Source organism: Urocitellus parryii, chromosome 1 (genome assembly GCF_045843805.1).
Source record: "Urocitellus parryii isolate mUroPar1 chromosome 1, mUroPar1.hap1, whole genome shotgun sequence".
NCBI lineage: Eukaryota > Metazoa > Chordata > Mammalia > Rodentia > Sciuridae > Urocitellus > Urocitellus parryii.
The window spans coordinates 51,025,920-51,042,301 of NC_135531.1; the positions used below are offsets into that span (position 1 = coordinate 51,025,920).

General features: G+C 36.4%; 1 protein-coding gene across 2 annotated transcripts in view; it reads left to right on the forward strand.

Annotated features, from left to right (window-relative positions):
- Nucleotides 1-16,382, forward strand: part of Rgs7bp (regulator of G protein signaling 7 binding protein) — a 94,103-nt gene that overhangs the window by 61,267 nt on the left and 16,454 nt on the right. For both annotated transcript variants that reach the window (XM_026390854.2, XM_026390855.2), the window contains exon 3: nucleotides 4,153-4,283. In XM_026390854.2, the coding sequence (XP_026246639.2) occupies nucleotides 4,153-4,283 (131 nt within the window). The remainder of the gene's footprint in view (nucleotides 1-4,152; nucleotides 4,284-16,382) is intronic.

Sequence of the window (16,382 nt, forward strand, 5' to 3'; positions counted from 1 at the left end):
TCCTTTCTTTGTCTTACTGCCTTCAACTAAATACACAAACAGACTATCAAAGCAACAAACATTTTGCTGGTTTTTAAAAACCTCTTAGCAGCTACACAGACAGCCAAAGTCTGGCAACCTTAGTAAAAGAGCAGACAGATGCAGGGCCAAGACATTCCACAACTAAAATCCCAGTGTAACTCCTAAACTTGATCTTACAAACCATAAACCTTCCCAGATGTTTTGTTCAATTTATGCCATGTAGTTATTTGGGGGAAATGCAAATCCTCAGTGATTATGTAAATGCATACCACTGAGACTCCACCATTTTATTAACTTACTTGCTTTACTATATATCCACCTGTCTCTTCATCCTGTTGTCCAATCAAAATTTCATAAAATTTTTCTGAAGTTGCAGACATCAGTAAATTTTACCTCTAAACAATTCAGCATGCATATCATTAACTACAGTTCAATATGAAAGTAAACTTTGTATATAATAAAATATACAAATCTTAAGTGAAACAATTCAATAACTTAAGTGTACCATTCAATACCCACCCATGTCACTCAAATCTCTGTTTAGATATGGAGTATCACCCTCATCCCACAAAGTCTCCTCATTTCCCTTCCCAGTCGGACCCCAATACTATTTGAAGATTTCTCTCCAGCAATTACTTTTACCTATTCTAGAACTTTGTGTGAATGAAGTTTTATTTCACTCTTTTGTATAAGGATTTTTTCACTGAAGATGAGGTTTTGGTGATTCATCCATGTTGTTTTAAAGGAGTCAGCTACTTTTAATTGTTGAGTATACTGCTCTGTTGTAGCAATATACTAATTTCTGCAACCATTTTCCTCTTGATAGACACAGAGTCTGTTTCCGGTTTTGGGTGATTCAAAGATGAGTACTAGGAACACTCATGTAGATATCTATGTGTTAATGTTTCATTTCTCTTGGGCAAATATTTAGAAACAGAATCGCCAGGTCATAGGATAAGTGTATGTTTAGTTTTGTAAGAAACTTCCAGAACTTTTCTTCAAAGGTGTTGAACATTTTAACTCCCACCAACAATATTTGAGAGTTTCTGTTTTTCCACATCATCACCAACATTTGGTGTTATCATTTTTATTTTACTCATTCTGGCAGGTCTCTCTCATATTACTTTTTGAATTATAAGAATATTCACATTGAAGAGTCTCATTTTCAAAAGGGGATTAAGGCAGTATCTGTGTTCATGTCCTCTTGTTACTATAGCAATTTGGGTTTCTTAAGCTGTATAATTCATTCATTAAATCCTGATTCTCATCCTTAAAGAGTTGATTGAAAGCAGATTCATAATTCAGTGTCTATTTTAAGTGTTTTGGGGTTTAACTTTAGCCCTGAAACTTTGTCAGAACTAATTTTCAGGGTGTTTTTTTTCCTATAAACACTGAAGCTCTGACATTAATCCAAATGGTCAGGTTAGCTCTTGACTTAGACTCAATAGAAAAATAAACAAATAATCCTAACCTTTGATTGCATTAAATGAGCATCACCTCAGGGTAACTCTCACAGACCTAAACTTTGATTAATAAGAGTGAAGCTTTTTAGAGCAAACATAGTATGTTTTCAAGTCACCTTCAAGCTGGATGTCCACAGGTCTAATTTTATTACAATTAAATATTTTCTTGGGTTGTGTAATTTATCCCTAAGATAAATTGATATTTTTGGCTTTTTGCCCATTTTAATACTCCAGCTCTTATTCATTTGTTATGAAAATAATTTAATGTATTTAATCCTTCTCAAAAATTCTTTTCAGTTCACTGTTTATAACATTAGACATACTATAATTCACTGGACAATGTCTCTGGATGCACTTTTAGTAATCAGTAACAGTGATGTATGTTAGAGCTCTAAAATGGTAGATATAAATTGTACAATTTCCAGAGATCACTATATGTTGCTCTAGGCTCCTGAAACACTAACATAAAAGATATATTAGCATTTCTACTGCTCTTTAATTAGTTCCTATAGGCATGCTTCAATCTTCCAAGATATGAAAAGCTAATATATGAAAGAATATGTATGAATGTTTTAACCAGAGATTTAAAAATTTATCTTTAGCATCAATTAATTTTTTAAGCAGATTATATATCTGGTGTCTCTTTGGTTCCTTTCCATAACATTTTTTGAGGGGCAGAGTAGTTTCACAGTTTCTAGATCTCCATGGGTTATAGAGGCATTAAGGAGATGTCACCTACAGAAACGTTTTGAATAGGAATTTGTTCCAACTTGCCTTGCCTTTTCTCAGAGTGTTTACTTTATTTCTCTCTAGTTGTGAAATAATAAAATAAACTGGCCCTTAAGATATGTTAACACAGTAGTCATTTGCTTAAATGTCATCTATATATGAAGTTTGCATATTTTTGGAACTAAGCCACTAGGCACATATTTTGTAACTCTGAAAATAAGAATACCCCATGGATTGGAATGAAACTGTACTGGCTAATTGTCCCACACATAAAATGTGCAATACATACAACAGATTTTTTATAAGGTTCTGTTTCTTTTTTTCTTTAATCTGCATATGAGCCACCAGGACCAGTACTATGCGTAGGTGAAAACAGGCAGCTGCAATTGGGATGATGAAGCAGCATAGAGAAGACCTGCCTGCCTTAAAATATTCTTCTCCTAGTGTGCCCTGGGAATAAGACATTATCTTCAGATGTTTCTATGAAAAGCAATCTATTAGCAGATAACATATCAAGATCACCTTTTATTATGGGAACTGTTAATTCCTATTAACCATTCAGAGTTTAGAAAGACCATCAGGGAACGGAACACAGTCAGAGATATTTCCAAAGGCTGAAGATGATATGAAATAATGAGTGTGTGTAGCTGGTGGCATATGCCTAGGGGAAACTCCTGATGGAGAACTCCTGAAAGTAGAAGACACCTATGGGAAGAAGCCCTGCAAGAAAACCTGAGACTTTCACCCCAGATCACTTGCTTCCAGTGTTGGTCTAGGGCTGGATCCATGAGAAACAAATGAGAAAGTAAGGTAGTCTTTTAATTTCCAGATAAAGCCAAATTTAGCATTCAAGCTCTCTGAGGCACTTTATTCTGTCTGACACAGGAAAGACCTGGGATGACTGTGGCAAAGAACTGTGAATATTCCTGCACTGCAAAAGCCATATGGTTCAACTCTTTGCTCATCAACTAAGCATGGGAACTGAAGACTAATTGTCATTGTCATGTGCAGTGTACATACAAATTATTTTTGCTATGATTTCAGAATTTTTATACAATGAAGCCACCTTTTTGTTTCTAATAATTACTCCTGACATTCACCATTGACCCATTTAACAAAGGAATCAAGTCCAGATACTATATTGTTTAATAAGACTTCATTGCATTTTAAATGAATGAGGATAGAAGTAAAGACAATACATTAGAACACATGACAGTTCACTTTCAGGCTGGCTTTCATCTAGAGTCTATCTTTAAACTTTAGCCTTTTTATTTAGTTTACATTATACAGCATATTCTATTTTGTTTGGAAATAATAGCTTAGATTATTAAGAATAATTATTAGAACTTGATTATTTTTCTTTTTTCACAAAATTTTTATTTTTCATTAAAAACCTTGGGATTTTCATAAATTAATCTAGAAAACAATACAAGAATATCCTTCAGACAGAGACAAAGAACCTTAATAAAAATAATTTGTAAATTAGCACTCTAATTATATTATGCTGGTGCCCTAACATTAAAGAGTTGTCTTATGAATGTTAATTTAATAGAGTTTGGTAGTTTCTCTAAAAACAAGAGTTTTTGATCTCTTTTTACAGTCTAGGATATTACTATGCTTTAAGTATATTTTGGAAATTTGTTCAAATGGCTAAATTGAAAATGTCTGATATTCTCAATTACTTAAAGCATTTATGATTTTAAGCTCCCAGAAGAAATCTGCTACTTAAGGGAGGAAAAAGTAAGAGCAGTTAGTCAGAAAAATACTTATATAAGAGCTGTCACATCAATTATTGGTTTGAAAGCAGGAAGCCCTATATTTCAGACTCCAGGCTTTAAGGAATCCTTATTGAGCATTTTCCCTTTGCATAGCTGAGACAAATGGCTGATAAGTGAAATCTTGAGACTGTTCACAGCTTTTCTCTTTCATTCTATTGCAGCCCGGAAGATGGTGAGATACACCCAGAAATCTGTCGGCTTTATATCCAACTGCAGTGTTGCTTGGAAATGTACACAACAGAGATGCTAAAATCCATTTGTCTACTGGGGTCTCTTCAGTTTCATCGAAAAGGTATCTATGTTTAATAGATTTCAAGAAACACTGAGGAATGTTAAACAAAGCTAATCTTTTGCCAAGTGTTTATGTACACTACATACTCATCTACACATAATTAGAATGAATTTAAATTTTCAGAAAAGGCTTATTATATGAATTAATAAAATGTCCACGTCACTACTGTGTAAGAGAACACTAATTGTTTTGAACAGAAATTATGGTAGAAAGAGTTTTTAAATTTACTCTTTTACCACTTGTGAATATAAATTTCAATAATCAGCAAAGCAGCAAAAATATATAATGAACTTACTAGGGTAGTAAATGCTATCTGAAAGTGCCATTATTTTATTTTTCTAAATGAATTAAGTTTCAAGAAGACAAATTACATACTGGATCCCAAAGATTTAAAAATGGGGGGAACTCAACATATAATAGGGAGGCATATGAGTTATAGGAAATATCCTTCTCTTGTTTAAACCATAAAGGGAATATATAGGCTTAAATAACTGTATCCCCCAGAAGTGGCTGTGGCTTCTGTGTGGTTTGATCAGAATTCTGACTCCCATTTGGAGTGATGCCTTGCCTTCTGGGTGTTGGCTTTACCCTCAATCTGGCTTCTCCCACACTAGCAAATTAATTGCAGTAGTTCCAGTCATTATCTCAGCACATCACGTGCTCTATAAAGAGAGAGAACTTCTCCCAACTCTAGAGAAAGGTGCTGAGTTTCAATCTGGTTGGCCAAGCTCCAGTCCTGAACAATAGGTAGAGAGGTGGAATTCCACTGGGTAGTTTAGGCAATTGAGGCCCACTTATAGAGGTAAGGGTGGAGTTAACTCCACGCAACCAGCACTATTACACAATGGAAGAGGCTAGAATGATATTGGTGCTATAGAGGAAGCCAAAGTTTCCATTAATAGAGGATTTGACCTATATTTTCTTTATTCATTGAGCAGAAATTAATTACTGGGACCCTTTCAAACAGAAACTTGTTGTTCTTCAACTCAGGAGAATAAGAAAGTGTGTGGAAGGTAATCCTGGGCTGTGATTTAGATTCAGAAATGGTAAAGTTCAATGAACTCAGGGAAGGAAAAAAGATATTTCAGGTGAAGATTCAGTTAAAGGTTTGAAATCATATAAGCATAGCCATTTGGGGAGAACAAAATTACATGATAAACTATTTGCAAAAATCAAATTTTGTACACACACACATAAACATAAATGTGTGTTCACAGCAGAACTAAAAAGAAGATTATGCTGAATTCTTCCTAAGATAGGGAACATTTTCTCAATATCTTAATATTATTTCTTTTTCTTTTTAAAGGCTGATCTTTCAAGGGTTTCAAAAATTTCAGTTTCCAAAATTGAATACTCACACACTCATATTGTCCAAACATGTGTCATTGGCCTAATGTTTTTACTTCTTAGTTTTCTCTCTCCCTCCTTCTTTCTAATGACTGAGTAAGCTGGATATAGATAGCTTTATTCCCCAGGTCCACATATAATATATCTGCAGAAATTTTTCTCTTGTTGCAGAACTTCTTTGCTGGTGAGATGTACTTAACACCAGGGACCTCCACTCTCACCCCATCCTAATTCTTTAGTTTGTTGCCTGATCTCCTGCCATCCACTCCTACTTTTTCTCTTCTCACAGTTGACTTTTGAAAGGAAAATTCTTCTGTGCTAGTTCTCTGTTTAAAAGAGGATCCCCTCATCCATATTGCTTCCTTGTTATAGTTGGTGTTGAGTATCCAAATAAAGCCATGCTCATCTTAACTGGTGAGCCTGCTTGGTCTTCATTAACAATCTCTGTTTTGCCTTCATCCTGCTGCTTCTATAAAAATAAATAATAGTGGTGGTGTAGCTCAGTGGTAGAGCATATGAATAGCTAGAAATTTCTGGAATGCTAAATGAAATACTAGCTCTTATGGGAAGGTTGGGATCATTCCATTAAAATATCATTTCAAATTTTACAGTCCTACTTTAATATGGCACATCCTTTCTATTTCTTTATTACTTTTATTAATTTCTTCATTATATCTAAGGAATTAAATCCAAAATTACTATTTTGGATTTCTGGGTTTTTTGAATTATTGTAGTCATATTCCTACCATTAGGATAGCATAGAAAATTCTGGAGTTATTAGGTTTTGTTTTTTCTTTGGTATCTTTGGAAACTGTAGAATAGCCTATGTCCATAGCTTCCAGCCAATACTCAATGAGTATATGAAATCTGCCACTGACTCTCTGGGAAGCCCTGGTTAAGAAAAAAAATTGGCTCCAGTGACTATAAACTATCAGATATCAATTGAGGTAGAAATTGGTCCACAGATACAGCACAAGAGTATTAAACTTTAAAGAGCTGAATTGGGGAAATTAAGAGACATGACATGTATCTTGACCTTGAAGCCTGGAGTCCTTATTCATAAAAGTAGACAGAGAGTAATCAACAAGCCTAAGAAATCTCATTATGGCATGAGAAGCAAAGGAACTGAATGCCTCATCCTTATAAAAACAAGAAATGGGGAAGGGATAGAGAGGCAGACTCTGCAGATGTGACATACCAAGCCCTGAGTCAAGATGTGAAACCAAGGAAAAACAGATTTACTCTAAGAAAGCAATGGGGCAGGAACCGAGCAACACGTAATTGCAAATTTCAGGCAAGGTAGTAGAGGTAGTGAAAGAAAGCATGCATTAAGAAATCAGCCTTGCCAGGCTCAATGGCCCATGCCTGTAATCCCAGAGGCTTGGGAGGCTGAGGCAGGAGGATCACGAGTTCAAAGTCAGCCTCAGCAAAAAGCAAGGCACTCAGGTACTCAGTGAGACCCTGCTCTAAGCAAAATACAAAAATAGGACTGGGGTGCAGTTCAGTGGTCGAGCGCCACTGAGTTTAATCCCCACTACCACTCCCCACCTCGCAAAAAAAAAAAAAAAAGAAAAAGAAAAAGAAAAAAAGAAATCAGTCTCCTTTCCTCAGGACTGATATTTATATGTGCATATTAAATTATGTAATTTAATACATATGTCATGTCTTAGTACAAAGACCATTTATCCACTAGAAAGAAGTCTATCTACTGAGATCAAAGATGCTAGTCTAGTTTTCCAAGATAATATACTCTTTATCCAAACAGCGCCTCTGATGTGGTTTCAGGCTAGAAACAGAGCATGTCTACAGCACCTCACTAAATTCCTTTTTTTTAGAAATCAGATAATCCCTGAGGTTCTGGGGAATAGTGGCTCCCACTGGAATTTGTAATATTCAAAATCTCTTTCTGCTTTGAATCTCCATCTGGTTTGTTTCTTTTAATGTTATGATGAAAGTTGGTATATAACATCCTTCACATAAGCTAATTTCCTTTTCTTCTGTGAGTGTGGCTAAAAGTTGGCTGTTCCCCTCTCTACCTTTTATTTTCTAGCCAGGAAAGGAGAGGGATTTTAATTGAGTTACAAAATTTGACTTTACATGAGAATCTATACTGAAACCAAGTTATTTCATCATAATCTGCACACTTGATTTCTTTTTACATCTGTACATGTTCCTGGCTGCCACCAAAAGTCCAGATAATGTTGCATATTTCACTTAGTTTTACAACTATATTGAGTAGTCATGACATGAGTTTGCTATTTGATGAGAAAGGGCACACAAGGTCACTCTAGAGGTTAAGGTCATGGTTTCTTTCTGGAAAAATGAGCCTCAAATATTTTTAAATCTTCTGAAGTGGGACTGAATTTAGTCATGAAGATTGTCCTCTAACCAGGCTCCATGGCACATGCCTATAATCCTAGCAACTCAGGAGCCTGAGGCAGGAGTATTGCAAGTTTAAAAACAGCCTCAGCAATTTAGCAGGACCCTAAGAAACTTACCAAAACCACATCTCAAAATAAAAAGGGCTGGGGATGTGGATTACTAGTTAGATGCCCCTGGGGTAAATCCCCAGTACAAAAAAAAAAAAAAAAAAAAAAAAGAACCGTCCTTGCCCAATTAAACTAATTCTAATCATCCTTAGTCCTCTGCATCGTCTTCATTGGATCTACTTGCTTGTTCCATACACTCTGCTTCTGAGTTTTTGCTGTCTCATAACTCTGAGAAATCTTTTATACTTTGCAAGATCATGCTATTGCCAAAGAAATGAAGAAAAGCATTACTAAAATGATTTTCCTTTTTCATGGCCAACAAAATTAAAGTAAATTACAGTGATGTGAGGTAAAACCCACATTTAATAAAAGCTATTGGGTTATATCAGGTAGCAAATGGCTCTGAAAAACTGTTTGTATAAGAAGATGACAGATGGGAATAATTTTAGTCATTTTGTAATTTCATATTCTAACACTTTAAGTTGTAGTTGGAGCATTACTTGACAAAGTCTAATTTCTATGTTTATGATGAAAAATAGTTGTTCTCACTTCATAGTTAGTTAGGTAAGAAATCTTTTCTCATTACTGAGTCCATGTATCACATTGACCATTAATGCATATTTCCTGCCACTGGATGAAATGAGATTACAAGTTTCATTCACTTTGTTGGAAGAAAGCGGAGCCAGGTTTCTAAAGGAATTAGATGATACTATTTTGACTGTGGCTTTTCCCTCCCTTTCTCTCCACCATTCAGGCAGTTTGGCAACACTCCCATTCTGAAAGGAGCCCCTTCACATGGGAACGTGTTCTTTCCATCTTTGTTCTCCTCTCCCCTTGCTATGTCAGTGGTCTCTCTGGCCCTGCTTGCCTCTCTATCATAGCCTGTAACAAAATTATCCTCAGGTCCTTTGAGGTTCTGTCATCCTTTCTTCTGCCTAAGATAAGAGGGGTCCTTCTCCCAGCCTGTGCCATCATGGCATATATAGGAATAAATCCACACAGAGAAAATGTGATCACAAAATGGAAAAGACAGAGAAATGTTAAAAGTTGAAAAATGTTTTTTTCAAAATCCAGTTTGAGATGCTCTAATGAGACATTAATGATCTGCTATCCAGCAAACACAGGATGAACTCAAGACAAGAACAGGACATGGGCAGTAAAGACTCACTGTCTTCAGCAGCATAGCAGGAAATGCAGAGGGAATGATCCACATCAATAAAAGAAACAAGTAACATAAAGACAGAAATATAATATAACCAAAACACCTTATTTTCCAATGCAATGAGGCATTTGATCCTAAAACAGAATAGTGGGTTAGAAGAAATGAAGCAGAATAAATCTTAAAATAGAAAGTATGGTTCAAATTCTGAACTCTAGAAACATGCATTCACTCTTTGAACAAATATTTATTAAGCACCTGTTATTGTTATTGGTGTCCCCCAAAAGCTCATGTGTGAGACAATGAAAGTTTACAGGTGATGTAATTGGGTTATGAGAGCCTTAACCCAATCAGTGCATTAATCCACTTGAATGGATTAAGTAGGTCTAACTGTAGTCAGGAAAGATGTTATGGAGCAGGTAGGTCTCTGGGGGGGGGTGCCTTTGGGGTACATATTTAATTCCAAGTGAGTGGAGCTTAGTCTCTCTCTGCCATGTTCTGACTGCTTTCCTCCTTCACACCTTTCTGCCAGGATATTCTGCCTCACCTTGGGCCCAGAGAAACAGGGTCAGCTGTCTATGAACTGAGACATCTGAAACTGTGAGCCAAAAATAAACCTTTCCTCCTCTAAAATTATTCTTGTCAGGTCTTTTGGTCACTGAGGCAAAAATCTCAGTGATCAAGGCTGAATAAGTCCCTGTTCTTATGGAGCATATATTCTAGTGGAGAAGAAAAGAAGGAAGGGAGGAAAGAAAGAAGAAAAGAAACAGACAGGGAGAGATGAAGAAGGGGACATAGAAAGGAAGAAAGAACAGTAATAGACACTTTCTAAAAAATCCCAAATATTAATGAATACAATACAAATAATTTGAAACAGAAGAGATAAAGTAATAGCAAGTGACTGGGTGGCTACTTTAGATGGCACGGTCAAAGTTTTCTGAGAACATAATTTTGAATCTGACTTGAATGACAAAAAGGAAACAACCTCATGAACATTAGAATTTTATGTAAAAGACCCAAGACCAGAAATGGTAGTGTTTGAACAGTATAAACACAACCAAATTCTGTAATCCAAATGTAATCTAAATCATCTATTATTCTCATGTCTTCATATATTAATGAATAGAACTATATTGTCACCTTTATCAAATTAGGTGTCACATAAAGAATAGGATAATAGTACTGATAATAGCTTCCACTTACTGTGCCCTTTTGCTTGCTAGATGCCTGATGTATGTTATCTCATTTTACCCTCAAGAATATTTCCTTCATTGTACAGATAGAGTACCTGAAGCTCAATGAGGTAAGTTGCCTGAGGTCACATGGCAAATTGGTCCTACTGCAAAGTCTGATTGGTCTACCACATTAGTCCTTTTCCATTAAACTACGTCGGGGAAGGACAGCAGAACATAGCAAATGGAGAAATAGAGAACAGTAGCACAGTTGGCCAAATTTTATTCACATATTTGGCTTATTTAATGATAATGAGAAAATTTCAAAACCATGTTTAATGATTAAAACCCATCATGTGTTAGTTTCTTACCATAATGCTAAGCTTGGAGACTTGCTTTTAAGGATTGGAGGGAATGTTAATTCATAGATTACTGAGTGATTTATATTAATTCATAGAATACTGAATGATTTATAAAATATTTTACATTAGATAAGGACGTTTAGTTCTGGGCTGGGGTTGTAGCTCGGTAGAGCGCTTGCTTAGCACGAGTGAGACACTGAGTTCAGTCCTCAGCATCACATAAAAAATAAATAAATAAAGATACTGTGTCAAAAAAACATATTGTATCATTTTTAAAAAGAAGATTAATTCTAAGAAGTCATTGTATTCAGTAAAAATATATAAATAAAATGAAGTATTCATGGAAGCCAATGGAAACATGATTCAGCCATGTCACCCATTGTGGAAAAGTTGGAATTAATTAATTATATAGTAAACACATCTCACACATTGTTCTGCTTGTCTTTAAAGTATGGAATTAGAGAAAAGCCTCATAGGGATCTCCTTTGAATGTATTTTCCTTTGTCTTCTTCTGCATTCTAAGGGAATCCTGTGTAACTGCTCTTATTATTTCTGGCCATTTGGGATATTTTTTGGTTTTGTTTTTGTTGGGTTTTATTTATTTATTCATTCATTTATTCATTGTGGTACTGGGGATTAAATCCAGGGCCTCATGCTTTCTAGGCAACTGCTCTACTACTGAGCTATATCCCCAGCCCTGCTTTTTGTTTTATTTTGTAACAGGTTCTTGCTGGCCTCAAACTTGTGATCTCCCTGCCTTGGCCTCCCCAGTACCTTGGATTACAGGCATGAGCCACAGGTCCAACATCTGTGATATGTTTTGTAGCACTAAGAATATCTTCTTACCATCGAAGAGTCTTTCAAACTATGGTTTAATATAAATAAACAACTAACTGAATTGATATAATTTTTTTCTGTGTAAGTCATATGTTTTCTAGTACATGAGAGCAGAAAGATGGATTGTTAACAAACATGCAGCATTTCCCCAGTGCTTTCCATAATGCATGGAGTTAAAAAGCACTGACCAAGAGAATCACTATTTGGATAAACACCTATGCATTTGATTAAGCCACGTTCATTTTGTTTTTCTCAATTCAGTCAGTGTAAAAACTATTTTAAAAGCCTTATCTGTGTGTAGATAATGCACAAAGGACATATGAAATTTGCCCTTAATATCAAGGAAATGATAGGGCAGTGATATAGAATTGCTCAGAGAAGATTGGTTTGTTTTATTTTGATTTCTGGATAACTGTACTCAACTGGATAAAATTGACTTTTCTGGACACTAGAGGTCAAACTAATGACCTCCAAAGAGATAACTGTCCATGGCAGTGCCTTCTGTAAGCTGGGGACAAGCAGGAGAGCAAGAAAGAATGGAAAGGGAAAAGAAAGAATAGAGAAAATACAGGAGAAAGAGGATTGGAGAAATAAGGAGGAAAGTAGGGGTGATAAAGGAGCCCACTGGTGCCAGTGCCTTGGATTTCTGAGGTCAAGGGTGCTCAGTGGCACCCTAGATATGGCCCCACAATCAGATGTGTTTTTGTTATTCCTGAATGACCATTTCTCACGAATATAAGAATAACCAGCCCTTTAATCTGGTATGTGCTTCATGGGTGGTTTCCTTTAACTTTTCTTCAAACATGCCTCTTATATTCTCTATAAACAGGCTAAAAATACATGGAAATCCCCAAGGATCTGAAAGCAAAAATCTTTGCAGGACCCTAAGGAAAGTGGCCAAGTTCGGATGTCCTAATTCTAAACAGTGACACAGCCAACTTAGTATGATTTCAAGGTGCTTTGAGGGCTCCCTTCCCCCTTCTTACCTCCATTCCCTCCCCAAGCAAACATTTGTTCACTGAGGCCTGAAATGACTTTTTAAGGGACAGAGCTTTTTATTTTATAATAAGAACTATTTTAAATGCACATTCATTCTCTTGGGCAAAGCAAAACTTGGACTTGAGGTTTCCATTTTGAAGCATGTTGATCTTTTCTTAAAAGAAGCACAGGGAACCCTCCTGCTACAAGAGGACAAATGCCCCTTCTGAGTTCAGCCAGGCAAAGGAGGGAAACTGGGTATGGAGTTCTTTAACTGGTTGGTGGAAGGGTCTTCCACTGGCTCCTTAATGTGGCTTAGAATAACTTCCATAAACTGACTCTGTTAACATCTCCAACCTCACATCTCACCAGCAATACCCTCCCTCAGCTTCCCCTGCCTCCTGCATATCCTGCCCTGCCACACTCAAGTCAACTTGAACTATGTTGAGGAATCTCAACTTACAGTCCTTTCCAGTATGTCCCCCTGCTTGGGACATATGACCCTTCCTGCTTGACCCTACACCCGTCCTTTTTTCCTAGCCCATCCCTGCACTATATTTGGGTCACAAATTAGATGTGATTTCTTGAAGGAAGCTTTTCTTGACACTTCAAGGCTGGGCCACTCAATATGTCCCTCAAGCATCTCCATTACACCCACTCCATGTGTCCCCCAAGCATCTCCATGACACTGATCATGTGCACATTACTTGAGGTGTTATTGTCTGGCTCCGTGCCTGCCGTTCTCTCTTGACTTTTATTGCCTTGAGTGTGTTCACTATTACATCCTCAACATCCAGTACAGTGCCTGGAGCAGAATAAAGTTTCAATTAATGATTATTGAATAAGTGGATGAATTGCTTTCATTTCTGCATCTCTTGTCAAAAGAGAGGGAATGTAATTAGAGGAAAAGATTATCCAGAGATGCTGGACTGAACTGATACACATATTTCTCTTCCTACACGTACACATATTTCATACACATATTTAGAATCCATTTAAATAACAGAAAAGTATATAATGAAAAGAATAAATCCATATTAGCTCTTGTATTTGTCAGGATGAGATAACTGCTATATGTAACAATACCAAATCTCAATAGATTAGAACAATGAAAGTTCATTATTCACTCATGTCCAATGACAGAGCTGGGGTGGGGCAAAGAGTATTGCTCTATTCATTCTCTGTACATCCAATGTTCAGAGAGGAAAAAAAGAAAACATGGAGGATTCTAAAGGAGAATTTTTAGGCACCAGTCTAGAAGAGAGGCCTACATCACTCCTGCTAAGGAAGGGTTCATTGGCCATAACACTTTCACGTGACCCTTTCTAATTGTAGAAAAAAAAGAAAACACAGGTTAGCAATCACAAAACTCTCACAACCCTGAAAAACAAAGGACAACTTAAGCAAATCAGAAATTTTGAGAAATTTCTCAAAGCTAGGAGGCAACTGGAATTGAGTTGATAGAAATAAAAGAACAGAGGAATCCATAGCAAATAAGAAACTTAAGAAGAAATTGAAGCGGGAGAATTTTTTTTTGCAAGAAATCAATTCCAGAGACATTTTAAACTCAGTCAGTAAATACAAATCATAGGAAAGATTTCTGGAACTATTGTCAGGGAAATTAGTTTCAAAATTGCATTCCGGAAAAGCTGGGCTACCCCACACTGAGCAGCAGACTGTGTCTGTCCCAGGAGGATGTCTGGTGTCAATGTCAGTCCTGGGAAGCAAAGCCGAATAGAGTGTGAAATCATTCTGGGCCTCCATAAGTACAGCAATGAAAGGAAAAGAACCTGAGCTCCAGAAGATGGTGTTTTTTTGCAGACATAATTGCTCAGTGTATCTCACTGAAGTGGAAATTCTAACCAGGAAACTCAGAGCAGACATGGGGCATAAAGAACAAGCAGGCTGCCCAGGAAGCCTACCACCAAAGATGGAAAACCTTTGCATCCAGCCATACACACTGCTCCTTCTCCACAATTATCAGAAGGACACTATTATAAGAATGATAGGCAAACAGAGATATTCAAAGACATATCTGAATAGACAGCCAGGAATGACCAGATTTTTTAAGAAAAACCAGCACTATGAAACAGTGCTACCAGATGCAGCAAACAATTCTAGAAGAACAAATTTAAGGTGATGAAAATTTAAAATATGTGTAATCAATATATGCAAAGAGATTTATGAGTCTGTCATATACGTAAAACAACAATTGTCTGCAACAGATAGAACCAGTCAGATTTGTAGGAAACACAAAGTTTTATCAATTAAAAACTCCATAGATAAGTTAATTAGTGTTGGGTGACAATTCTCCATTTGTCTATTGCATTTTATGAGTTTTACAAAGTAAGGTACTAATTGCCCTTTGTTTTATACTATCTTTTCAAGGATGCTTATTTAGCAAATGTCTTGGAAAATAGAGTGTATCCCTCCAGAGTAAAGCATAAGCTCTCTATGCAGTATAATTAAAACGTTTCCTTCTGGATCAAAGGGCAGGCATGCTGATTAAAGACTCCGGAACCCTAAGCTCACTGCTCCACTGTTGTCATAGCCCACTGTGTGTGTAGGTATCATTTGGCCTTCTTAAATCTCTCTCTGAGAACTAAGACTCAGAAACCCAGCAAATACTTATATGCTGGCTACTGCTATTCTTTCTTTTTTGGTACAGGATTGAGCCCAGGGGCACTTAACCATCGGCCCACATCCCCAGCAATTTTTTAGGTTTATTTTGAGACAGGGTCTCACTAAGTTGCCTAGGTCCTCTCTAAGTTGCAAAGGCTGCCTTTGAACTTGTGATCATCCTGCATCAGCCTCCCAAGCTATTGGAATACAGGCATGCATTACCACACCTGGCTAGCTACTGCTATTCTGTGAGTAATCAACTATCTTTGTCTCTGACCTAGGAATCTCATGTTGTCTTCCACTATCTATAAAATTGTAGCAGGCTAACTTGAAAGTAGGGTAAAATCTCAGACCTGTCATAGTTCTTTAACATTATCATAATGGAAATACTGAAAGCCTAAAATAGTGAAATGAAATATCAAGTCAAAGTATTCTCCCAGAATTTGGCCCAAAAGACAAATATAGACTATTGGGGAGAATTAAGAAATGTGAAAGATTCAGAGGCTACTCAAATATGAAATAAGAATTCTGAAAGAATAGAATTCAGATAAGTATAGGGTCAAGAAAAAGAGAAGACCTTTTCCCCAAATCTAAAGTAAGACAGAAATATTTAAATTAAAAAGATCATACTGTCTCAGTGAATCACCTTTAAGATTATTTACTAATCACAAAGGGGAACAGGAGTTATTATAATAGTGAAAGTTGGCAGAAACCAACTTAGCAAAATTAGCATCATTAATAGTGGGCCAACTGAGTCATGTGTTTTTGATGTGATGCACCAAGAAGGATTCAATATCACTTCTATGATATTCTTGCCAAAAATGTTTACTATGAATCTAGACATGTTGAAACAATCAGAAAAATCCAAATGGAAAGATATTATATCAAACAACTGGCCTGGACTCTTCATTCAAAAGCATCTATGACATGAAATTTTAAAAGGTGCAGGGGTGGGGGGGACTGGAGATATAGCTCAGTTGGTAGAGTGCTTGCCTCACATGCACAAGGCCCTAGGTTCAACAACAGGCAAGTTTGTTATTCTGGAGAAAAGGAAAATAAAGAAACATGCTAACAAAATACTTTGTAGAGTCCTTAATTGGGACCCTCAATTAAAAGGAATTATTGGAATATTT